Source organism: Scyliorhinus torazame, chromosome 13, assembly GCF_047496885.1.
Source record: "Scyliorhinus torazame isolate Kashiwa2021f chromosome 13, sScyTor2.1, whole genome shotgun sequence".
Taxonomy (NCBI): domain Eukaryota; kingdom Metazoa; phylum Chordata; class Chondrichthyes; order Carcharhiniformes; family Scyliorhinidae; genus Scyliorhinus; species Scyliorhinus torazame.
The window spans coordinates 2,568,181-2,595,056 of record NC_092719.1 but is presented as its reverse complement, the minus strand read 5'-3'; the positions used below and the strand labels follow the sequence as shown (position 1 = coordinate 2,595,056).

At 48.6% G+C, this 26,876-nt stretch overlaps 1 protein-coding gene across 3 annotated transcripts in view; it reads left to right on the top strand.

Moving 5' to 3' along the window:
• The window catches only part of LOC140387805 (semaphorin-3D-like), a 482,389-nt gene that overhangs the window by 402,569 nt on the left and 52,944 nt on the right, over window positions 1–26,876 (top strand). For all 3 annotated transcript variants that reach the window (XM_072470941.1, XM_072470940.1, XM_072470942.1), the window contains one exon: window positions 19,069–19,205. In XM_072470941.1, coding sequence (XP_072327042.1) covers window positions 19,069–19,205 — 137 coding nt within the window. The remainder of the gene's footprint in view (window positions 1–19,068; window positions 19,206–26,876) is intronic.

Here is a 26,876-nt window from a genome sequence, read left to right as displayed (position 1 = left end):
GACTGTATACTGATGTTGGGAGAGGTTTGGAAGTGAGCAAGTAGATGATAAGTGCCGTGCAAAATAAATCCTAAAGGGAAACTTGACAAGCTATCACAACACTTTCATTTTTGTATTTTTACCACAAGAAGATACATGTACTGAAGTTAGGAGCCAGAAATTCCAGTGAACCTTTTGGATAATTGAAATACTATATACTAAATTAAAACAGTCCAGGAAACATGCCATCTTAGACTGGGTATTATGCAATGAGAAAGGATTAGTTGGCAATCTAGTTGTGAGAGAACCCTTGGGGATGAGTGACCATAATATGGTATAATTCTTTCTCATAATAAAGTGTCACAAGAAGGGGAAAATACAATATGAAAGTAAGTTAGCGGGGAACATAAAAACTGATTGTAAACGTTTCTGAGGGTATGTAAAGAGAAAATGATTGAATAAATCTAATTTAGGCCACTTACAGTCAGAAATGGGGAATTTATAATGGGAAACAGTTGTGCAATTGATGCAGTTTACATGGGTTTCAGCAAAGCCTTTGACAAGGCCCCACATGGGGGATTTATAAAGAAGGTAAATGCACATGGGATACAGGGTGATTTGATAAGATGAATTCATAATTGGCTTAGCTGTAGGAGACAGAGTGTGACGACAGACAGATACTGTAGTTCCTGCAAGTCAGTGTCCAGTCCACCACAGGGATCTGTGCTTGATCCTCGATTATTTATCATTTATATAAACAATTTGTCATTTGTATAAACAGCATAGATTACTATATGGGGGGTAGGATCACTAAGTTTGAAGAAGACACAAAGATTGGCCTGGTAATTAACAATTAAGTTGAGTATCTTGGGTTACAGGAAAATTTAGACAGGATGGTCAAATAAGCAGAAAAATGGCAGATCGAATTTAACCCTGAAAAGTGTGAGGTCATACACTTTGGAAGGAGTAATTTGACAAGGAAGTATTCAATGAATGGCCTCACTGGGAAGTTCTGTGGAACTTTGGAGTGTTTGTCCATAGATCTCTGAAGGTAGAAGGGCAGGTGACTAGGGTGGGGAAAAAGGTCAAATGGGACACTTGCCTTTATCAATCGAAGCATAGATTACAAAAGCAGGGAGGTCATGTTGGAGTTGTTTAGAACTTTGGTGAGGCCACAGCTGGAGTATTGGGTGCAATTCTGGTCACCACATTATAGGAAGGATGTGATTGCACTGGATGGGGTGCAGAGGGGATTCACCAGAATGTTGCTGGGATGGAACATTTTAGTTATAAAGAGAGTTATGGATAAACTTGGGTTGTTTTCTGTGGAGCAGAGAAGACAGGGGCGACCGGATTGAGGTGGACAAGATTATGAGGGGCATGGACAGGGTGGATAGGGAGCAGCTGTTCCCCTTCAGTGAAGGGTCAGTTATGAGGGGTACACAAGTTCAAGATGAGGGGCAGCAGCTTTGGGGGGATTTGAGGAGAAACCTTTTTACCCAGACCGGTGAGGGTCTGGAACGCGCTGCCTGGGAGGGGGGGAGAGGCGGGTCTGGAACGCGCTGCCTGGGAGGGGGGTCGAGGCGGGTTGCCTCACATCCTTTAAAAAGTACCTGGATGAGCGCTTGACACGTCAGAACATTCAAGGCTATGGGCCAAGTGTTGGCCAATGGGATTAGGTGGGCAAGTCGGGTGTTTTTCATTCATCAGTGCAGGCTCGATGGGCCGAAGGGCCTCTTCTGCTCTGTGTTATTCTGTGATTCTGGGGAAGAAAGAAATGGCTGAGGAACTAAATTCTTACTTTGCTTCTGTCTTCACAAAGGGAGACATGGATAATGTACCCCAAGTTCTGAGAAACAAGTTTCAGTGAGGAGCTGAAGGAAATCAGTATTAGTAGAGAACTGGGGCGCGATTCTCCGAAATGGAGTCTAAGTTCCGACACCGGAGTGAAAACTGGAGGCCCCCCCGAGTGAAGGAGCCCCCCTCACCCCCCCCCCACAGGCCGCCCCCCCAACCGTTCCCATGCAGTTCCCGCCGGCAGCGACCAGGTGTGGACAGCGCCGGCGGGAACTTTCCGGGCCGGAGATTCGCCGCTTGCCTTTTGCAAACGGCAAGCGGCGATTCTCCGAGCAGCCAGGCGTGATTCTTGACGCGCTGGTTTGGGGGGCGGGGGGGGGGGAGAGAATCGCGTGCAGGTGTCAGGGCGGCGTGGCGGGACTCGAGCGGCGCCTCGGCGATTCTCCCACCCGGCGTGGGGTGGGGGGAGAATTCCACCCATGGTTTGGGGAAATTAATGGGATATGAAGGCAGATAAATCTCCAGGGACTGATAATCTTCATCCCAGAGTAATTAAGGAAATGGTCCAAGAAATAGTAGAACCATTGGTGATCGTTTTACAAAATTCTTTGGACTCTGGAGTGATTCCTACAAATTGGAGGGTAGCTAATATAGTCCTGCTGTTCAAAAAGGGAGGTAGAGAGGAAACAGGGAACTATAGACCAGTGAGCCTAACATCCGTAAGAGGAAAGTTGCTGGAGTCCATTATCAAGGATTTCACATGAGAGCATTTGGAAAGCAGTGGTGTAATCAGACAAAGTCAGTATGGATTTACAAAAGCGAAATCTTGCTTGACAAATCTACTAGGATTCTTTGAAGATGTAACTAGCATCGTCGACCAGGGAAAACTGGTTGATGAGGTTTATTTAGACTTTCAGGAGGCTTTCAACAAGATCTCACACAGCAGATTATTATGTAAAGTTAAAGACATGGGATTGCGAGTAGTGTCTTGAGATGGATAGAAAGTTGGTTCGCAGACAGGAAGCAAAAAGTTAGAAAAAATGGGTCTTTTTCCAATTGGCAGGCGGTGACTAGTTGGGTAGCGCACGGATCTATCCTAGGATCCCAACTGTTCACATTATATATTAATGATTTGGACGAGGGAACTACATTTTCTCGCCAAACTTGCAGATGATGCAAAGTTGGGTGGGAGGATGCTTCAGCGGGATTCGGACAGGCTGGGTGAGTGGGCACATGCATGGCAGAGGCAGTACAATATGGATAAAAGTGAGGTTATCCGCTTCGGTAGCAAAAATAGGGGGGAAGATTATTTGAATGGGTGTAAATTAAGAGAGGTGGACACTCAGCGAGAGCTTGGTGTCCTCGTGCATCAGTCGCTGAAAGTAAGCGTGCAGGTACAGCAGGCAGTAAAGAAGGCAAATGATATGTTGGCCTTCATAGCGAGAGGGTTTGAGTATAGGAATAGGGATGTTTTACTGCAATGTATAGATATTGGTGAGGCTGCACCTGGAGCATTGTGGGCAGTTTTGGTTTCCTTAACTGTGGAAGGATGTTCTTGCTATGGAGGGAGTGCAGCGAAGGTTTACCAGACTGATTCCTGGGATGGAGGGATGGTCATATGAGGAGAGAATAAATCCGTTGGGATTATATTCATTGCAGTTCAGAAGAGTGAGAGGGAATCCCATAGAAACGTATTAAATTCTAACAGGATTAGACAGGGTAGATTCAGAAAGAATGTTCCCGATGGTGGGGGAGTCCAGAACTAGGGTTTTAGTTTGAGGATAAGGAGTAAAGCTTTTCGGACTGAGGTGAGGAGAAATGTCTTCACCCAGAGAGCGGTGAATTCACTACCGCAGAAGGTAGTTGAGGCCAAAACGTTGTGTAATTTCAAGAAGGAATTAGATACAGCTCTTGGGGCTAAAGGGATCAAGGGATATGGGGGGAGGTGGGATGAGGGTATTGAACCTGATGATCAGCCAGAGCAGAGCAGGCTCAAAGGGCCGAATAACCTCCGCCTGGTTCTTATTTCTACATATGTTTCTCTGTAAATTTCTATTAAGAAAAGAAAACTTAAACACACAAGATTATATTTATACAGTTAAAATTATTCTTATAGAACATTCCCCCCAAAAGATTTCATGCTTGGTTAGACTCACACATCTTTAGGAAACAATCCCTGATATGTATTTAATCAATAAAAAATCCAGCAATATTATTACAAAGCAAACCCACTGTTGCTCGAAGGGAGGTATGTCACAAGATTTTTCTGTCTTCCCCACTCTGCTGTGGAACATATAACATTACAGCGCAGTACAGGCCCTTCGGCCCTCGATGTTGCGCCGACCTGTGAATCCACTCTAAAGCCCATCTACACTATTCCCTTATCGTCCATATGTCTGCCCAATGACCATTTGAATGCCCTTAGTGTTGGCGAGTCCACTACTGTTGCAGGCAGGGCATTCCGCACCCTTACTACTCTCTGAAAAAAGAACCTACCTCTGACATCAGTCTTATATCTATCTCCCCTCAATTTAAAGCGATGTCCCCTCATGCTAGACATCACCATCCGAGGAAAAAAGCTCTCACTGTCCACCCTATCCAATCCTCTGATCATCTTGTATGCCTCAATTTAGTCACCTCTTAACCTTCTTCTCTAAACGAAAACAGCCTCACGTCCCTCAGCCTTTCCTCATAAGATCTTCCCTCCACACCAGGCAACATTCTGGTAAATTTCCTCTGCACCTTTACCAATGCTTCCACATCCTTCCTATAATGCGGCGACCAGAATTGCAAATGCGGCCGCACCAGAGTTTTGTACAGCTGAAACATGACCTCATGGCTCCGAAATTCAATCCCTCTACCAATAAAAGCTAACACACCGTACTCCTTCTTAACAACCCTCTCAACCTGGATGGCAACTTTCAGGGATCTATGTACATGGACACCAAGTTCTCTCTGCTCATCCACACTGCCAAGAATCTTACCATTAGCCCAGCACTCTGTCTTCCTGTTATTCCTTCCAAAATGAATCACCTCACACTTTTCTGCATTGAACTCCATTTTCCACCTCTCAGCCCAGCGCTGCAGCTTATCTATGTCCCTCTGTAACTTGTAACATCCTTCCGCACTGTCCACAACTCCACCGACTTTAGTGTCATCTGCAAATTTACTCACCCATCCTTCTACGCCCTCCTCCAGGTCATTTATAAAAAATGACAAACAGCAGTGGCCCCAAAACAGATCCTTGTGGTACACCACTAGTAACTGGACTCCACTCTGAACATTTCCCATCAACCACCACCCTTTGTCTTCTTCCAGCTAGCCAATTTCTGATCCAAACTGCTAAATCACCCTGAATCCCATGCCTCCGTATTTTCTGTAGCAGCCTACAGTGGGGAACCTTATCAAACGATTCACTGAAATCCATATACACCACATCAACTGCTTTACCCTCATCCACCTGTTTGGTCACCTTATCAAAGAACTCAATAAGGTTTGTGAGGCACAACCTACCCTTCACAAAACCGTGTTGACTATCCATAATCAAATTATCCCTTTCCAGATGATTATACATCCTATCTCTTATAAACCTTTCCAAGATTTTGCCCACAACAGAAGTAAGGCTCACTGGTCTATAGTTACCTGGGTTGTCTCTACTCCCCTTCTTGAACAAGGGGACAACATTTGCTATCCTCCAGTCATCTGGCACTATTCCTGTAGACAAAGATGACTTAAAGATCAAAGCCAAAGGCTCAGCAATCTCCTCCCTAGCTTCCCAGAGAATCCTAGGATAAATCCCATCCGGCCCAGGGGACTTACCTATTTGCACACTTTACAGAATTGCTAACACCTCCTCCTTATGAACCTCAAGCCCTTCTAGTCTAGTAGCCTGAATCTCAGTATTCTCGACAACATTGTCTTTTTCCTGTGTGAATACTGACGGAAAATATTCGTTTAGCACCTCTCCTATCTCCTCGGACTCCAAGCACAACTTCCCACTACTGTCCTTGACTGGCCGTACTCTTACCCCAGACATTCGTTTATTCCTGACATATCTATAGAAAGCTTTAGGGTTATCCTTGATCCTACCTGCCAAAGACTTCTCATGTCCCCTCCTGGCTCTTCTTAGCTCTCTCTTTAGGTCCTTCCTAGCTAACTTGTAACTCTCGAGCGCCCTAACTGAACCTTCATGTCTCATCTTTACATAAGCCTCCTTCTTCCTCTTGACAAGTGTTTTGACTGCTTTAGTAAACCACGGTTCCCTCACTCGACCACTTCCTCCCTGCCTGACAGGGACATACTTATCAAGGACACGCAGTAGCTGTTCCTTGAACAAGCTCCACATTTCCATTGTGCCCATCCCCTGCAGTTTTCCTCTCCATCTGATGCATCCTAAGTCTTGCCTCATCGCATCATAATTGCCTTTCCCCCAGATATAACTCTTGCCCTGCGGTATATACCTATCCTTTTCCATCACTAAAGTAAACATAATCGAATTGTGGTCACTATCACCAAAGTGCTCACCTACCTCCAAATCTAACACCTGTCCTGGTTCATTACCCAGTACCAAATCCAATATGGCCTCCCCTCTCGTTGGCCTATCTACATACTGTGTCAGGAAACCCTCCTGCACACATTGGCCAAAAACGGACCCATCCAACGTACTCGAACTATAGCGTTTCCAGTCAATATTTGGAAAGTTAAAGTCCCCCATAACAACTACCCTGTTGCTTTCGCTCCTATCCAGAATCATCTTTGCAATCCTTTCCTCTACATCTCTGGAACTTTTTGCAGGCCTATAGAAAACCCCTAACAGGGTGAGCTCTCCTTTCCTGTTTCTAACTTCAGCCCATACTACCTCTGTAGACGAGTCCTCATCAAACGTCCTTTCTCCCACCGTAATACTGTCCTTGACTAACAATGCTACCCCTCCCCCTCTTTTACCACCTTCCCTGAGCTTACTGAAATATCTAAACCCGGCACCTGCAACAACCATTCCTGTCCCTGCTCTATCCATGTCTCCGAAATGGCCACAACATCGAAGTCCCAGGTACCAACCCATGCCACAAGTTCACCCACCTTATTCCGGATGCTCCTGGCATTGAAGAAGACACACTTTAAACCACCTTCCTGCCTGCCGGTACACTCCTGCAACTTTGAAACCTTACTCATGACCTCACGACTCTCAACCTCCTGGATACTGGAACTACAATTCAGGTGCCCAAGCCCCTGCTGAACTAGTTTAAACCCTCCCGAAGAGCATTAGCAAATTTCCCCCCCAGGATATTGGTACCCCTCTGGTCCAGGTGTAGACCATCCCGTTTGTAGAGGTCCCACCGACCCCAAAATGAGCCCCAATTATGCAGAAATCTGAAACCCTCCGTCCTGCACCATCCCTGTAGCCACGTGTTCTACTCCTCTCACTCCCTATTCCTCGTCTCGCTATCACGTGGCACGGGTAAGAACCCAGAGATAATAACTGTTTGTCCTAGATCTAATTTTCCACCCTAGTTCCCTAAATTCCTGCTTTACATCCCTATCCCTTTTCCTACCTATGTCGTTGGTACCTATGTTGACCATGACTTGGGGCTGCTCCCCCTCCCCCTTAAGGATCCCGAAAACACGATCCAAGACATCACGCACCCTGGCACCTGGGAGGCAACACACCAACCGCGAGTCTCTCTCGTTCCCACAGAATCTCCTATCTATCCCCCTAACTATGGAGTCTCCAATGACTAATGCTCGACTCCTCTCCCCCCTTCCCTCCTGAGCAACAGGGACAGACTGTGCGCCAGAGACCTGTATCTTTGGCTTACCCCTGGTAAGTCCCCCCTCTCCAATAGTATCCAAAGCGGTATACTTGTTACTAAGGGGAATGACCACATGGGATCCCTATACTGACTGCTTCCTCCCAGCCCCTCTCACCGTCACCCATCTATCTTTATTCTTCGGAATAACTACATCCCTGAAGCTTCTATCTCTGACCACCTCTGCCTCCCGAATGATCCGAAGTTCATCCAGCTCCAGTTCCCTACCGCGGTTTATGAGGAGCTGGTGGTGGGTGCTCTTCCCACAGATGAAATCAGCAGGGACACTGACAGTGTTCCTCACCTCAAACATTCTGCAGGAGGAACATTGCACTACCTTCCCTGCCATCCCCTCTAGATAAAAAAAGAAAAAGAAAGAAAGAGCTTACCTGTTATTCACTCCCCTTCTCAGCAAGCACTCGCTCAGCAACCAGTCACCAGCCAATCCCTTACCTGCAGGCTGTGACTTCATGGTTCAACTTTCCACTTCTACCTGCCCTCGAGCCTTCCTCTTGATCTTTACAGCAGTTGTTTTTTTTTGGTTAGAGGAGTGGGTAGGGAGGGAAACACTGAAGAAGTGTTTCGGGTTTAAGTGCCACTTGACAACAGCTCCTCCACAAACCACCTTCAAGTTAGGGTGAGCACAACAGACGTATGCAAATTGCCCCCGCAACAGCCAATCAGCATCTCCGCTCTACTGCCCTCTGCTGGATGCTTGTCTTCACTTGAACAGCTAGGTTCTCTTGCTCAGGTACACCGTCAAGTTAGGGTGAGCACAACAGACGTATGCAAATTGCCCCCGCAACAGTCAATCAGCAGCTCCGCCCTACTGCCCTCTGCTGGAAGTTCAAGATACTTTGAAATTAAACCCTGCTTTCTGAAAAGAAATCCAGACACTTACCTGGGTCGGCTGGACCTGCCTCACTTTTCTTCTTCACAGCTCTCTGACAGCACATTCTGGAAGGTCTTACAAGGCCACTCCCACTAAGTTCTCAGTATCTCTGCTTAAGTCCTTTTCCCCTCATTCTGGATTCCATTGCCCTTATCCTTCTTTGGAATTTGCCTTTCTCAAAATATAAAAATGTTTTGTTTTCGGTATTGTCACCACCTTTGAGTCAAATGAAGTTTAATAACTTTGTCTTATTTATTTATGACCTTTTCCACATTGTAAACCCTTTTTAGTACCCTTTGAACTGTCGTATTTATTCACAGAAAATACAACTTGGTCATACTCAATTTAAGTACCTGCGTTCCGCAACTAGACTTATTTGATGTCCTCAATAATGTAGACACCCTTTCCCCAACTTAATTACACACATACGCACACACTTACACCTCACAGAATAACACAATAAATGCCAAAATATAAAAGAAACCTATTTTTGAAAAAGAGAGTGATGGAGTCCAGCAAAAATGAGAAAATATCAACAATACGTACACTTTCCACTTTCCATTTGGTATTTCTGACACCATTTGTCAGCAATTCAAGTTACCATCAGAGTAAAGTAGGCTTTGCCAGATTCAGATCTTTACTAACATTTAGGACAAAGCAGCCCGCTTGATTTCTCCCCCTTCCACAAACTTTTAATCCCTCCACCACGGGCGAACAATGGCAGCGGTGTGTGCCATCTACAAGATGCAGTGCTGAAATTTGTCAAGGCTCCTTAGGCAGCACCTTCAAACCTATGACCACTACCATCCAGAAGGACAAGGGCAGCAGATACCTGGGAACCCCACCACCTGGAGGTTCCCCTCCAAGTCATTCACCACCCTGACTTGGAAATATATCACCGTTCCTTCATTGTCGCTGAGTCAAAATCCTGGAACTCCCTCCCTAACAGCACAGTGGATGTACCTACACCGCAGGGACTGTGGTTCAAAAGGCAGCTCACTACCACCTTCTGAAGGGCAACTAGGGGATGGGCAATAAATGCTGGCCTGACCAGCGACGCCCACATCCAATAAATGAATTTTTAAAAAATCTGTTTCTGCCCGAGTTTAATATAAAAAGAAATGTGGACCACACAACATATTCACAGCGAGCTCCATGGGCATTGCCTCGCGTGAGATCAGTTTTCTACTTATGAGAACCATCTGTTTTCTGTTGCTGAGCTACTTTTTAATCCAATCAAAGGCTAGGAAACAGCTACTATGTAGATTACAGAGCGTGTGGGAAATCTACACAAGTGGCAAAGGAAACCAAATTCTCTAATCTTCCCTCATGGCTAATCCTCATTACATTTGGGATCTGTCATCTTGCAGTTTCCTCTCCTTTCTGTATTATAAGTCGTTTTTCTGTGGTGCAGTGTGCATAGTATTGTACGTGTGGTCTGACCAATGTATCATAGAGTCAACCAGCATTGACGTCAGAATTAGTTCTACCTCCAGCAGTTAAACAAACAACAAAACATGAGAAGACTTTGATCTATTCATTCAGTGTTGACTCCATCTTCAAAATTCCCACATATAAAGGATCAGTGTCATTTTAAAGTTCAATGGAATATCCCCCAGAATTGGGGAATACATTCTGCTAAAGTCCGAACCAGTTGTTTTCATACAGTGCCTTTTGATGTACAAAATATCCCAAGATGCTTCAGGACAAACAAAATGTGACATTAAGCCACAGAAGGAGATATTGGAGAGTGAGCAAAATCTTGGTTAAAGATATGGAGAGGATTAGGGAGGAAATTTAAGAGCTTTGGATTCTGGCAGCTGAGGTCTTGGCCCCAGCTAGTGGCGCAATTATAATTCGGAATTCCGAAGAGGAGAATTTGAGGAGTGCAGTGGTTTTCAGGGATGGAGGATGTTCGAGATGGGGGAGGGGGAGGCCACATAGGGTTCAAAAATGAGAATGAGAATTTTGAAATTCAGGCAGTGGTTTACCAGGAGTAGGTGATGGTAAATAGGATTTGGTGTTGGGATACCAGTAAGAGAGTTTTAGTTGAGCTCAAGTTTATGGAAAACATCTTCCTTAAGGGTAGTTGTACCTTTCATGCTGCACGTAACTCCAGAATGAGCTTCAATAAATCCACTGTCAGGTGGTCACTGCCCTTGAAAACAAAGGAAGACGTGCATTTATCCTGCACTTTTCATGACCAGTGTACTTCTCAAAGCTATTTATAGCCAATGAGCTCTTTGAAACGTGGTCACTGCTGTAATACAGGAAACGCAGCAGCCAATTTACAAACTAGGCAGCAATGTTGACCGCATCATTTCCTTTTAGAGATATGGAATGGGAAATAAATATTAGCCAAGACACCAAGAATAAACTGTCTGCTCTTCCTCAAAATAGTGCTCTGGGATTTCTCACATCCATCGAGCAGGCAGGTATGGCCTCGGCTTTGAAAGACGGTTCCCCCAACAGTGCGACACTCCCTCAGCACTGCACGACAGAATCAACCTCGCATCCCGGAGTGGGATCGAAGCTGGAACTCTGTGACTCAGAAACAAGAGTATTAACAGTTGCCATGACTGAGACTCATTGGCGCGATTCAGAGGACTCAAGTTAAAGTCGGCCGAACGCCACATTTAGCGGGGTGTTTGTCAGCGCCTGCAATGCCGAGAAGCATCCCGCTATTCATCGGCACTTTGCTTTTTGTTGGCCTTGGGGAGATTATCTGTGCCGGGGCTGCACTGAGAGTGATTTCCTTTTTAAAAAAAATATATTTATTCAAATTTTCCGACAAATTTTCAACAAACCCCTCCCCCCAACTAGAAGAAAAAAGAAGAAACAAAAACACAACAATCAGAAATTATACAGAGGATTTCCCCCATGTACAATAACCCCCCCCATATAATATTTAAAAGCACAAATAGGGAACCCCCCCCCCCCACCTTCACCCAAATGCCACCCCAAAAGAAACCCCCCCTCTCCACCCCCCCACCCCCCCCCACCCCCACCCCTGGGTGCTGCTGCTGACTTCCTCCTAGCGCTCCGCGAGATAGTCTAGGAACGGTTGCCACCGCCTGAGGAACCCCTGCACAGACCCTCACAAGGCAAACTTTATCCTCTCCAGCTTGATGAACCCTGCCATGTCATTGATCCAAGCTTCCACACTAGGGGGCTTCGCATCTTTCCGTAGAAGCAAAATCCTCCGCCGGGCTACCAGGGACGCAAAGGCCAGAATGCCGGCCTCTTTCGCCTCCTGCACTCCCGGTTCGTCCAATACGCCAAATAGTGCCAATCCCCAGCTCGGCTTGGCCTGGGCGTTCACCAGCTTGGACACAGTCCTCGCAAAACCCCTCCAAAACCCATCCAGCGCCGGGCACGACCAGAACATATGGACGTGATTTGCCGGGCTCCCTGAGCACCTCCCACATCTGTCCTCCACCCCAAAGAACCTACTCAACCTCGCCCCTGTCAAATGCGCTCTGTGAGTAACTTTGAACTGTATTAGGCTGAGCCTGGCGCAAGAGGAGGAAGAATTAACCCTATCAGGGCATCAGCCCACAGACCTCATCTATCTCCTCCCCAAGCTCCCCCTCCCACTTGCCCTTTAACTCCTCCACCGAGGTCTCCTCCTCTTCCTTCAGCTCATGGTAAATTGCCGAAACCTTGCCTTCTCCAACCCATACACCCGAAATCACCCTGTCCTGAATCCCACGTGCCGGAAGCAGCGGGAATTCCCTCACCTGCCGCCTCACAAACGCCCTCACTTGCATGGACCTGAAAGCGTTTCCCAGGCCAGCTCAAACTTCTCCTCCAGCGCCCCCAGGCTTGCAAACGTCCCATCGATGAACAGATCCCCCATTCTTCTAATCCCTGCCCGATGCCAGCTCCGAAAACCCCCATCCATCCTTCCCGGGACGAACTGATGATTCTCCCGAATCGGGGACCAAACCGAGGCTCCCACCTCGCCCCTGTGTCGCCTCCACTGCCCCCAGATCTTCAGCACCACCGCCACCACCGGGCTCATGGTGTACCTTGTCGGCGAGAGCGGCAGCGGTGCCGTCACCAGTGCCCTCAGGCCCGTGCCCACACAGGAAGCCATCTCGAGCCTCTTCCACGCCACCCCCTCTCCCTCCATTACCCACTTACGGATCATCGCCACATTGGCAGCCCAATAATAGCCACACAAATTTGGCAGCGCCAGCCCCCCCACTGACCCTGCTACGCTCCAGAAACACTCTCTTCACCCTCGGGGTCTTATTTGCCCACACAAAACCCATGATGCTCCTGCTTACCCGTTTGAAAAAGGCCTTGGGGATCATAATGTGAAGGCACTGGAACACAAAGAGGAACCTCGGGAGGACTGTCATTTTGACCGACTGCACCCTACCCGCTAGTGAGAGTGGCAACAAATCCCATCTTTAAAAATCCTCCTCCATCTGCTCCACCAACCGCGTCAAATTGAGCTTGTGCCGGGCCCCCCAGCTCCTACCTACTTGGATACCTAGGTACCGAAAGCTCCTTTCCGCCCTCTTCAGCGGTAGCTCGTCTATCCCCCTTCCCTGGTCCCCTGAATGCACCACAAAGAGCTCACTCTTCCCTACGTTGAGTTTATACCCCGAAAGGTCTCCAAACTCCCTAAGGATCCGCATGACCTTCGCCATCCCCTCCACAGGATCCGCAACATACAACAACAGGTCATCGGCATACAATGACACCCGGTGTTCCTCTCCCCCCCCGGACCAATCCTCTCCATTTCCTGGACTCCCTCAGTGCCATGGCCAGCGGCTCAATTGCCAGTGCAAACAACAAGGGGGATAAGGGGCACCCCTGCCTCGCCCCCCGGTACAGCCAAAAGTACTCCGACCTCCGCCGGTTCGTAGCCACACTCGCCACCAGGGCTCTATAGAGCAGCCTGACCCAACTGATGAACCTCTCCCCGAACACAAACCACCGCAACACTTCCCAAAGATACTCCCACTCCACCCGATCAAAGGCCTTCTCCGCGTCCATAGCTGCCACGACCTCCGCTTCCCCCTCCACCAAGGGCATCATAATCACATTGAGGAGCCTCCGCACATTTGTATTTAGCTGCCTACCCTTCACAAATCCCGTCTGGTCCTCATGAATCACCCCCGGGACACAGTCCTCAATTCTCGTAGCCAGCACCTTCGCCAGCAACTTAGCGTCAACATTGAGGAGCGAGATCGGTCTATACGACCCACATTGCAATGGATCCTTGTCCCGCTTAAAGATCAAAGAAATTACCGCCCTGGACATTGTCGGGGGAAAAGTTACCCCCTCCCTCTCCTTATTAAAAGTCCTCACTAGCAATGGGCCCAGCAGATCCACGTATTTCCTGTAAATTTCAACCGGGAACCCATCCGGCCCCGGGGCCTTTCCCGCCTGCATGCTCCCCAATCCTTTAACCAGCTCCTCCAGCCCAATCGGCGCCCCAAAACCAGCCACCTCCTCCTCCTCCACCCTTGGGAACCTCAGCTGATCCAGGAATCGTCGCATCCCCTCCTCCCCACTGGGGGCTCAGACCTGTACAGATCCCCATAGAAGTCCCTAAATACCTCATTTATTCTCACCGCACTCCGCACCGTATTCCCCCCTCTATCCTTGACTCCCCCAATCTCCCTCGCTGCCTCCCTCTTACGGAGCTGGTGTGCCAGCATCCGACTCGCCTTCTCCCCATACTCATAAACCGCCCCTTGCGCTTTCCTCCACTGTGCCTCTGCTTTCCCCGCGGTCAACAGGTCGAATTCCGTCTGGAGGTTCCGTCGCTCCCTAAGTAGCCCCTCCTCGGGGGCCTCTGCATACCTCCTGTCCACCCTTAAAATCTCCCCCACCAACCTCTCCCTCTCCCTGCTCTCTCTCTTCTCCCTGTGGGCCCTAATGGAGATTAACTCTCCCCTGACCACCGCCTTCAACGCCTCCCAAACTACCCCCACCTGCACCTCCCCGTTGTCGTTGGCCACCAAGTATCTTTCAATACACCCCCCACACCTGCCCGCACACCCCCTCATCCGCCAACAGTCTCACATCGAGGCGCTGGTCCCTTTCCTCCCCCAACTCCAGTTCCACCCAATGCGGGGCGTGGTCCGAGATGGCTATGGCCGAATATTCCGTTCCCTCCACTTTCGGGATTAGCGCCCTACTCAAAATGAAGAAGTATATCTGGGCGTAGGCTCTATGGACGTGGGAAAAGAAGGAAAATTCTCTGGCCAGCGGCCTGGCAAACCTCCATGGATCCACGCCCCCTATTTGGTCCATAAACCCCCTGAGCACCTTGGCCGCAGCCGGCCTCTTACCCGTCCTGGACCTAGAACGGTCCAGTGCTGGGTCCAGCACAGTGTTGAAGTCCCCCCCATTATCAAGCTTCCTACCTCCAGGTCCGGAGTCCGACCCAGCATGCGTTTCATAAATCCGGCATCATCCCAAGGCAGCAGCACGGTAGCATTGTGGATAGCACAATTGCTTCACAGCTCCAGGGTCCCAGGTTCGATTCAGGCTTGGGTCACTGTCTGTGCGGAGTCTGCACATCCTCCCCGTATGTGCGTGGGTTTCCTCCGGGAGCTCTGGTTTCCTCCCACAGTCCAAAGATGTGCAGGTTAGGTGGATTGGCCGTGATAAATTGCCCTTAGTGTCCAAAATTTCCCTTAGTGTTGGGTGGGGTTACTGGGTTATGGGGATAGGGTGGAGGTGTTGACCTTGGGTAGGGTGCTCTTTCCAAGAGCCGGTACAGACTCGATGGGCCGAATGGCCTCCTTCTGCACTGTAAATTCTATGATAATTCAGGGCATATACGTTAACCAGTACCACCCGCACCCCCTGCAACCTACAATATTCAGTGCCTCGAACGACACCCGCTTCCCCACCAGTATTGCAACCCTTCTGTTCTTCGCATCCAGCCCTGAATGAAAGACCTGCCCTACCCGTCCCTTTCTCAGCCTAACCTGATCTGCCACCTTCAAATGTGTCTCCTGGAGCATAACCACGTCTGCCTCCAGTCCCTTTAAGTGCGCGAAAACCCGGGTCCTCTTGACCGGCCAGTTCAGGCCCCTCACATTCCAAGTTATCAGCCGGATCGGGGGGCTACTTGCCCCCCCCCCCACTTGCCGGCTAGCCATATCCTTTTCCAGGCCAGCCACGTGCCCGCGCCTCCTGCACCCTCCAGTCCCCCAGGCAGCGGACCCCCGCCCCGACTACCTCCCCTACTTCCAGCTCCCCTTTGGCCAATGCAGCAGCAACCCAGTTCCCCCCCTCCCTCCCTCTCCGCCCTCCCCCCGCAAATCCTCATCTCGCCATTTTGCTCCCCCCATGACACTCCCGTAAGTCAGCTGACTCCTGCTGACCCCGGCCTCTCCCACCATTCCATCGACCCCCCAGTGTGAGAATCCCCCCACCCCTTGGCAGTCAGTGTGCGCTCCTCTCCAGCACCGCCCTTCCCCTCGGTCCCGCCCCCATCCTTCCCTCACGCGGGAAAAAAGCCCGCCCTTTCCTGAGCCGGCCCCGCCCCCTTTGGTGCAGCTCCTTTTTGCGGCCTTACCCCAACTCCCCATCCCCGGGCCTCCACCCCCCCTCTTCCTCCGCAGGGCCCTGCCCCTCCAACACCGACGCCCACACTCTCCCACAGCTCCCACATCAAATCCATTCACCCATCCCCACCCAGCACCAAAACAAAAAGAACATTCCCCAAACGCAGTAAACACAGTAAACATCCCCCCACGACAAGCCCTCAGTTTGAGTCCAACTTTTCAGTCTGGATAAAGTTCCATGTTTCAAAATACTGGTGCCGATCTTGGAACGTGACCCACAATCGCGCTGGCTGCAGCATCCCGAACTTCACCCCCTTCCGATGGAGCACCACCTAAGCCCGGTTATAACCAGCCCTCTTCTTCGCCACCTCCGCACTCCAGTCCTGGTAAATTCGGATCTCCGTGTTCTCCCATCTTCTGCTCCGCCCTTTTTTGGCCCATCTCAGGATACACTCTCTGTCCATAAAGCGGTGGAACCTCACCACTACAGCCCTTGGCGGCTCGTTGGCTCTGGGTCTCCTTGCCAGGACCCGATGAGTCCCATCCAGCTCCAAGGGCCTCGGGAAAGCTCCCGCCCATCAGCGAATTGAGCATCGTGCTCATATATGCCCCGGCATCGGGCCCCTCCACTCCTTCAGGGAGACCCAGAATCCGAAGATTCTTCCTCCTCGACCTATTCTCCAGGTCCTCAAATTTTTCTGCCCGCCTCTTGTGCAGCGCCTCGTGCGCCTCTACCTTCACCGCCATGCCCAAGATCTCGTCCTCGTTCTCCGAGGCTTTTTGCCACACCTCCCGGATCCCCGCCCCTTGGGCCTTCTGGGTCTCCACAAGCTTCTCAATCGCCGCCTTCATTGGCACCAGCATTTCTGTCCTCAGCTCCTCAAAGTAGCATTTAAGAAACTCCTGCTGCTCCTGCGACCACTGCGCCCATGCTGCTTGGTCTCCACCCGCCGCCATCTTGCTTTTCCTCCCTCGCACTTTCCGCTGCACCAGGATCACTTTTTTAACCGCTCCACTCCTGGTCCAATCCATATACTGTCGGGGGGACCTTGCTGTCACCTTCCCACACTGGAAGCCGTCGAACAATTGCTGTTGGGGCCCCTCTGAAGAGCCCAAAAGTCCGTTCCCGGCGGGAGCTGCCGAATGTGCGACCTACCTAGGCATAGCTGCAACCGGAAGTTCCTTAGAGTGATTTCCACCAGCAAGAGAGGTTCCTCGCAGATTGGGACCCAATTTTAACTGGCTACGCTGATCTCCTCCCCCCTTTCTGATCTCCCCCCTCACCCACCAACCTTGGGGAGGCAGCTTGGAACCTTCCCCTCACCCCCTCTACTGGCAAGGCCCCCCCTGGACCTGACCCCAGCAGTGCCAACCTGGCAGTGCCAAGGTGTTCACGTGCCAGGCGGACTGCCAGATGGTCCACGTTTGTGTGTGCTAAATGGTGCTTGAGCAACAACACCCAGGCAGGGCCAGGGAATCTCGGGCCCACAGTGAATACAGTGAGCACATATTTAAATCAGCCTAATGGCCTCGCGAGATTCTGTTGAATGTCGCGAGATGTTTTGAGCGTCACGAATCTCGGAAGAAGCCTCTCATGAGATTCAATGGCCTTGTGCCCGACACCAAGTTGGGCGAAACCAGGGCGCTGAATTGCTCCCATTGTCTAACAATGTGGAGAGAGAGCAGCAAAATCTACCCTGCTTCTTTATTTATTAAAATTAAGCTTTAAATTGTTGCACACTACTTATCGTCTCAGAACTCGCCGCAGTATTCCAGCCTTTTTCAGTTCCAGTCTTTCCACTCCAAAGCAACTTATACAGCACAATTAGAGCAAGAATCCGTTAAAGACCTTTCGAAAATGTATAACCTTCTGTGTGCCAATGCTGAACAAGGTGAACATTTCATCCCCTGTGACTAGTTTTCAGGGACTAGTTTTCAGGGACTTAATTCAGTTGACAGGGACTCATTTCCATGTGTTCCAAAATCTTGTCTGTGGTTTCTCAACAAGCTTTGCTACTGAGTGACTTCCAGACCATTAAACTACAGCCAGAAAATCACCAGGTCAGCAGAAGTACTTTGCAGTCAAATATAACAAAGGTTGAATATAAAGTTCACCTCTCATTGTCTCAATGTCTTACTCCCTGGAGGGTTTTCCATGGACATCATCACCGCTTGCGCTGAGTGAGATGGCAGACCACTACAGTTTGATATATAAAGACAAATTATGCAGTACTTTGCTTCCTCGGCTAGCAGGAAACAATCATAATTCCTCATTTATTTTGGTAAATAGTATGTAGTTTAGGATTGATTTCTTCCTGGTTTGTGCCTCCTAGTACCAGTTAATGCGGAGACATTAACAGTTGGAGCACTGCTATAAAACAATTCATTTTCCATACACCACACCTGGCATTTCCATTTTCCCCTCACTCAAAGGTGTCAAGAATGAGCGGAGTGCCTTGGAGTAAGTCAGCTCAAACAGGGAGTGAATTGCTTATCTGACTGAAATCTCTGGCTCAGTGTCACAGCAGACAATGAATTCAGCTGCTTCCGCTCACTTGGCTGGACTGAGGTGATTCTTTTTTTAAGGGGCTGTTTTGCACAGGGCTAAATCGATGGCTTTTAAGGCAGACCAAGGCAGGCATGGTTCAATTCCCGTACCAGCCTCCCCGAACAGGCGCCGGAACGTGGCGACTAGGGGCTTTTCACAGTAACTTCATTTGAAGCCTACTTGTGACAATAAGCTATTTTCATTTCATTTACCGCCTGGGTTAAGACACTGGATCAAAATCCTGGAACTCCCTCTCTAACAGCACCATGGGGTACCTACTCCTGACAGACAGCAGTGGTTGAAGAAGACAACTCATCTTCTCATGGGGTAAATAGGGACGGGCAAGAGAAACGTGTGTTGCCAGCAACTCCCAAAGTCCAAGACAATAAAATAATGCACCACGACAGCTGTTCTTCAACCTTCCCTGAAGAATGTTACTTGTTTGAACCTGCTCTGGTTTAATTTAGCAGAACTCACAATGATGTCAATGTTTCTGATGGACAGGTATGAACAATGAAGATGAAGAGAAGCTAATTTTTGGCATTGAGTTCAACTCTACTTTCCTGGAATGCATCCCTAAGTCCCAGCAAGCATCGATCCAGTGGTTTGTTCAGCGATCCCGGGATGAGCATCGTGCGGAGGTATGTTATGGGATTGCTGGTTTGTTTATTTTCAGCTTTAAACTTTGCCTTTTTATGTGTGTGCAATATTCCTGCAAAGGCCATTTTGTGAACAAGCTGTGAACAGAGGTCTGGTGGGATACAGAGTAATGAGTGTGCTGAGGGATAGCGATAATGGGCTGGATTCTTCCGTCTCTCCCGCTGCAAGAACGCCACGGGCGAGACGCGGACAATGGAGAAGTCCATTGACCTGGGGCGGGAATCTCCCGTCGCCGGGGGGTGGGGGGTTGTATTCTACTGGAACTGTAGCATTTTACACCAGCTCCCATTCATTGGAATGATTTAGATTGCACTGTTAGAAGGACAAAGGTAATTTAGTGATTGGTACATTTGAATGTACTGTAAATGCCATTTACATTAGCATTCTCATTTACAATTAAATCTTATTGGTGTATAAACACAGAAGTATTTCAATCTGGCACTTCAAAGCTGCTCTGAACTATCTGCTTTAAGTGTTTATGCACATGTTCAATGTGCTTTCTCCGTGTTGGTTTAAAAGCTGCTTTGATGTTGTGTAAACACAGAGTTTTTCTCAAGGACCGAGATGGCCAGTCTTACCTGTGGGGCACATTTCTCCCACTCTTGATTAATGACCTTTCAGATTTTTCTGCCTTTACTAAGGGCCCTCGCCACCTGAAATCTCTTCATGCAATCAAAGCAATCCTGATTGATTGGCGCTGGTTTAGTCTGGGAGACATCTGTGAAATAGCCATTCATCTTAACTCAGCTTCATTTACTGTTGCTGCCTAGAAACAATTGTAACTAATTGTTCGGAATAGAGATTGAAATTCATCCAGTGATTAGGATGTGGAACTCACTGCCAGGCGGAGTCACAGGGAAAACTGAATCAGTACAGGAGAGAGAAGGGGGTAGAAGGATACACAAACAGGGTGGGATAAATCAGGCTAGCAGGAAGTACGTGTGGAGCATAAAAACTAACATTGTCCAGTTGGGCTGACGGACCAGTTTCTGTTTGATCATTTCTGTGGGAAATGATGCAAAAGATAGCATAGAGTCATTAATCAGAGAGTCACTCAGACCAATGACAAGTGTGCACTCACAGCTGGCCAAGAGAAGCACTGACATAAGAGTCATCGTCATTGGCTGTCCTTCTCTTCGAGGATGACATATTCTCAGGGTCGTGAGATTCTGCCAGTGACCTTCATGTGGTAGAACAGGTCAATTCTCGACTCACAAATCTTTGAGCACAGGGGACAGGATGCCCCATCGGGTACTGGGATCCAGGGTACAGGATGCCCCATCGGGTACTGGGATCCAGGGTACAGGATGCCCCATCGGGTACTGGGATCCAGGGTACAGGATGCCCCATCGGGCACTGGGATCCAGGGTACAGGATGCCCCATCGGGTACTGGGATCCAGGGTACAGGATGCCCCATCGGGTACTGGGATCCAGGGTACAGGATGCCCCATCGGGCACTGGGATCCAGGGTACAGGATGCCCCATCGGGTACTGGGATCCAGGATACAGGATGCCCCATCGGGTACTGGGATCCAGGACACAGGATGCCCCATCCGGTACTGGGATCCAGGATACAGGATGCCCCATCGGGTACTGGGATCCAGGACACAGGATGCCCCATCCGGTACTGGGATCCAGGATACAGGATTTGCTTCATTTTCTTCACTTATCCGCCACTGCTCTGTCTCATCATGAAGACATTGTGACTCAAAGCTTGGGGCAGCTGGATGGACGGGTTGTCGCCATTTTGAATGATTGGTCGCTAGCTCCTCCCAGTTATTAATGTCAATGTTGCTGTGTCTCAGGGAGAGTTCAGAGTGTCGATGAAGAGTTTTCTTTGTCCTGCTCTGGAGTGCTGCCCGTTGTGGAATTGAACAAACAGGACTTGGTGGGGTTTTCGGCAGTCCAGTCACAGTGTCCAGTCCATCGGAATTGATTTTGGAGGAGTTTTGCCTGAATGCTTGTGGAGCTGGCTTCAAGAAGGGACCTTCGGTGGCTCAGTGGTTCGCACTGCTGCCTCACAGCTCCAGGGACCCGGGTTTGACTCCAGCCTCGGGTGACTGTCAGTGTGGAGTTTGCACTTTCTCCCCATGTCTGCGTGAACATCTTTATTCAAGTAAGGAGGGAGACACAGGCCAGTTAGCCTAACATCTGACATCGGGAAGTTTCTAGAATCCATTATTAAGGAGGCTATAGCAGGATGTTTTTTTAAAAAATCATAATGTGATCAGACAGAGTCAACATAGCTTTAAGAAAGGGACATCAGATTGAGCTAATTTACTTTGAGGAAGTAATAAGCAATGTGGGTAAAAGGGAAGCTATAGATATGGTGGACTTGGATTTACAAAAGGTATTTGATGATGTGTCACATCACAGTTTACTACACAACATAAGAGCCCATGGTGCAGGGGGTAAGAGATTAGCACGGATAAAGAATTGGTTTGCTAACAGGAATCAGAGAGATGGGATAAGTGGATCTTTTTCAGGTTGGCACAGGTGGAGTGCCACAGGGGTCAGTGCTGGAGCCTCAACTATTAACACATATATTTTTTTTAATTCATCCAATGGCTGTGGGCTTCACTGGCTGAGCTGGCATTTATTGCCCATCCCGAGGGCACTTGAATGAAAGGATTGAATTTAATGGGAACCAAATTTGCTTGTGACACAAAGACAGGTAGAAAATAAGTTGCCAAAAGGAGGCAGAAAATCTGCAAAGGGAGCTAGTCAGATTAAGTGAGTGGGCAGCAATTTAGCAGATGAACTATAATGTGAGAAAATGTGTATTTATCCACTTTGGCAGGATGATGAGAAAAACAGTATACTTTTTAAATGGAGATTGAAGAACTCGCTGGTCCAGAGGGATCTGGGCGTCCTGGTACATAGAACAGAGAACATGGAACAGTACAGCACAGTACAGGCCCTTCAGCCCACGATGTTGTGCCAACCATTTATCATAATCTAAGATCAACCTAACCTACACCCCTTCAATTTACTGCTGTCCATGTGCCTGTCCAAGAGTCGCTTAAATGTCCCTAATGACTCTGACTCCACCACCTCTGCTGGCAGTGCATTCCACACACCCACCACTCTCTGTGTAAAGAACCGACCGCTGACATCTCCCCTATACCTCCCTCCAATCACCTTAAAATTATGTCCCCTCGTGACAGCTATTGCCACCCTGGAGAAAAGTCTCTGGCTATCCACTTTATCCATGCCTCTCATCACATTGTACACCTCTATCAAGTCACCTCTCTGCCTTCTTCGCTCCAGTGAGAAAAGCCCTAGCTCCCTCAACCTTTCTTCATAAGACATGCCCTCCATTCCAGGCAGCATCGTGGTAAATCTCCTCTGTACCCTCTCCAAAGCATTCACATCCTTCCTATAATGAGGCGACCAGAACAGGACACAATATTCCAAGTGTGGTCTAACTAGAGTTTTATAAAGCTGCAGCAAAACCTCGCGACTCTTAAACTCAATCCCCCTGTTAATGAAAGTCAACACACCATACGCCTTCTTAACAACCCTATCAACCTGGGTGGCAACTTTGAGGAATTTATGTACGTGGTCCCCAAGATCCCTCTGTTCCTCCACACTTCCAAGAATCCTGCCTTTAACCCTGTATTCAGCATTCAAATGTGACCTTCCAGAATGAAGCACTTCACATTTGTCAAGGTTGAACTCCATCTGCCACTTCTTAGCCCAGCTCTGCATCCTGTCAATGTCCTGTTGTAACCTGCAACAACCCTCAACACTATCTACAACTCCACCAACCTTTGTGTCATCGGCAAACTTACTAACCCACCCTTCCACTTCCTCATCCAAGTCAATTATAAAAACCACAAAGATCAGAGGTCCCAGAACAGATCCTTGCAGGACACCTCTGGTCACCGACCTCCAGGCGAAATACTTTCCATCCACTACCACTCGCTGTCTTCTTTCGGCCAGCCAATTCTGTATCCAGACAGTCAAATTTCCCTGTATCCCATGTCCCCTAACTTTCTGAATGAGCCTACCATGGGGAACCTTATCAAATGCCTTACTGAAATCCATATACACCACATCCACTGCCCGACCTTCATCAATGTGTCTCATCACATCCTCAAAGAATTCAATGAGGCTTGTGAGGCATGACCTGCCCCTCACAAAGCCATGCTGACTATCTTTAATCAAACTATGTTTTTCTAAATAATCATAAATCCTATCTCTCAGAATTCTTTCCAATATTTTGCTCACCACAGATGTAAGACTGATGGGTCTGTAATTCCCAGGGATTTCCCTAGTCCCTTTCTTGAATAGGGGAACAACATTCGCCTCCCTCCAATCATCCGGTACTACTCCAGTGGAGAGTGAGGACGCAAAGATCATCGCCAACGGCGCAGCAATCTCCTCCCTCGCTTCCCGTAGTAACCTTGGGTATATCCCGTCAGGCCCAGGGGACTTATCTATCCTGATGCTTTTCAAAATTTCCAGCACATCCCTCGTCAGCATCAACGGGGCCGAGGTGGAGATGGTTAGCAGTTTCAAATTCCTAGGGGTGCACATCTCCAAAAATCTGTCCTGGTCCACCCACATCAACGCTACCACCAAGAAAGCACAACAGCGCCTATACTTCCTCAGGAAACTAAGGAAATTTGGCATGTCCACATTAACCCTTACCAACTTTTACAGATGCACCATAGAAAGCATCCTATCGGGCTGCATCACAGCCTGGTATGGCAACTGCTCGGCCCAGGACCGCAAGAAACTTCAGAGAGTCATGAACACCACCCAGTCCATCACACAAACCTGCCTCCCATCCATTGACTCCATCTACACCTCCCGCTGCCTGGGGAAAGTGGGCAGCATAATCAAAGATCCCTCCCACCCGGCTTACTCACTCTTCCAACTTCTTCCATCGGGCAGGAGATACAGAAGTCTGAGAACACGCACGAACAGACTCAAAAACAGCTTCTTCCCCACTGTCACCAGGCTCCTAAATGACCCTCTTGTGGACTGACCTCGTTAACACTACACCCTGTATGCTTCATCCGATGCCAGTGCTTATGTAGTTACATTGTGTATGTTGTGTTGCCCTATTATGTATTTTCTTTTATTCCCTTTTCTTCTCATGTACTTAATGATCTGTTGAGCTGCTCGCAGAAAAATACTTTTCACTGTGCCTTGGTACACGTGACAATAAACAAATCCAATCCAATCCAATCCACATCCTCCTTCTTAATATCAATCTGTTCGAGTCTATTAACCTGGTTCATGCTGTTCTCATGGGTAACAAGGTCCCTCTCTCTAGTAAATACTGAAGCAAAGTATTCATTTAGGGCCTCCCCCATCTCTTCAGACTCTTGGCACAAGTTCCCTCCGCTATCCCTGATCGGCCCTACTCTCATTCTGATCATCCTCTTATTTCTCACATAAGTGTTGAACGCCATGGGGTTTTCCCTAATCCTTCCCACCAGGGCTTTTTCATGCCCCCTTCTTGCTCTCCTCAATCAATTTTTGAGTTCCTTCCGAGCTACCTTGTAACCCTCTAGAGCCGAGTCAGATCCTTGCTTCCTCAACCTTACGTAAGCTTTCTTCTTCCTCTTGACTAGAAGCTCCACTTCTCTTGTAATCCAAGGCTCCTTCACCTTCCCATTTCTTCCTCGCCTCAGTGGGACAAAGCAATTCAGCACTCGCAGCAAGTGCTCCTTAAACAATCCCCACATTACTGTTGTGTATTTCCCCAAGAACAATTGTTCCCACTTTATTCTCCTCAGCTCCTGTCTAATAGCAGTATAATCTCCCCTCCCCCACTTAAATACCTTCCCATACTGTGTGTTCCTATCCCTCTCCATGACTATGGTTAAGGTCAAGGAGTTGTGGTCACTGTCACCGAAATGCTCTCCCACCGAGACATCTGACACCTGGTCTGGTTCGTTGCCGAGCACCAAGTCCAATATGGCCTCCCCCCTAGTCGGCCTATGTACATATTGAATCAGGAATCCTTCCTGTACACACCTGACAAAATCTGCTCCATCCAAACCATTTGCACTAAGGAGGTTCCAGTCAATATTAGGGAAGTTGAAGTCACCCATGACAACAACTCTGTTACTTCTGCACTTTTCCAAGTTCTGTCGCCCAATCTGTTCGTCTATATCTCTGCTGCTATTGGGGGGCCCATAGGAAACTCCCAATAAAGTGACTGCTCCTTTCTTGTTTCTGACTTCCACGCATACTGACTCAGTAGACAAACCCTCTTCAACTACCTCCTTTTCTGCAGCTGTGAAGCACTCCCTAATTAACAGTGCCACTCCCCCTCCTCTTTTACCTCCCTCCATATTCTTTTGAAAACATCTAAACCCCGAAACATCTAACAACCATTCCTGCCCCTGTGAAATCCATGTCTCCGGAATGGCCACAACATCGTAGTTCCAAGTACTGATCCATGTTCTAAGTTCACCTCCCTTATTCCTGACATTCCTTGCATTGAAACAGACACACTTTAACCCATTCCACTGAGTGCAACTTTGCCCTATCAACTGTCTATCCTTCCTCACAGACTTGCTGCATACTATTTCTGCCTGTTCTCTGATCCATAGCTCTGGTTCCTATCCCCATGCCAAACTAGTTTAAACCCTCCCGAAGAGCTCTACCATACCTCCCACCCAGGATATTGGTGCCCCTCCAGTTTAGGTGCAATCCGTCCTTCATGTAGAGGTCCCACCTTCCCCAGAAGATATGCCAATGATCCACATATCTGAAGCCTTCCCTCCTGCACCAGCCCTGTACCACAGAATCTCCTATCTATTCCCCTAACCATTCAGTCTCCTCTCACTATTGTTTTTCCCCCCTTCCCTTCTGAGCCACAGAACCAGACTCAGTGCCAGAGACCTGGCCGCTAGGGCCTTCCCCTGGTAGGTCCCCACCCCCCAACAGCATCCTAAACGGTATACTTGGGATTCCTGCACTGTCTGCCCATTCGTTTTCTTTCTCCTGACTGTAACCCAGCTACTCTTGTCCTGTACCTTGCGTGTGGCTACCTCCCTGTAACTCACAATGACGACATGACTCACAATAAGTTAGTATGCAGACGTGCCTAGGGATCAGGAAGGCAAATGGAATGTCGGCCATTATTGCACAGGGAATGAAATATAGAAGTAGGGAAGCTTCATTTTCAGCTGCACAGAACAAAGAACAAAGAAAAGTACACCACAGGAACAGGCCCTTCGGCCCTCCAAGCCTGCACCGACCATGCTGTCCGACTAAACTACAATCTTCTACACTTCCTGGGTCCGTATCCCTCTACCCCCATCCTATTCATGTATTTGTCAAGATGCCCCTTAAATGTCACTATCGTCCCTGCTTCCACCACCTCCTCCGGCAGCGAGTTCCAGGCACCCATTACCCTCTGCATAAAAAACTTGCCTCGTACATCTCCTCTAAACCTTGCCCCTCGCACCTTAAACCTATGTCCCCTAGTAATTGACCCTTCTATGCTGGGAAAAAGTCTCTGACTATCCACTCTGTCTATGCCCCTCATAATTTTGTAGACCTCTATCAGGTCTCCCCTCAACCTCCTTCGTTCCAGTGAGAACAAACCCGAGTTTATTCAACCGCTCCTCATAGCTAATGCCCTCCATACCAGGCAACATCCTGGTAAATCTCTTCTGCACCC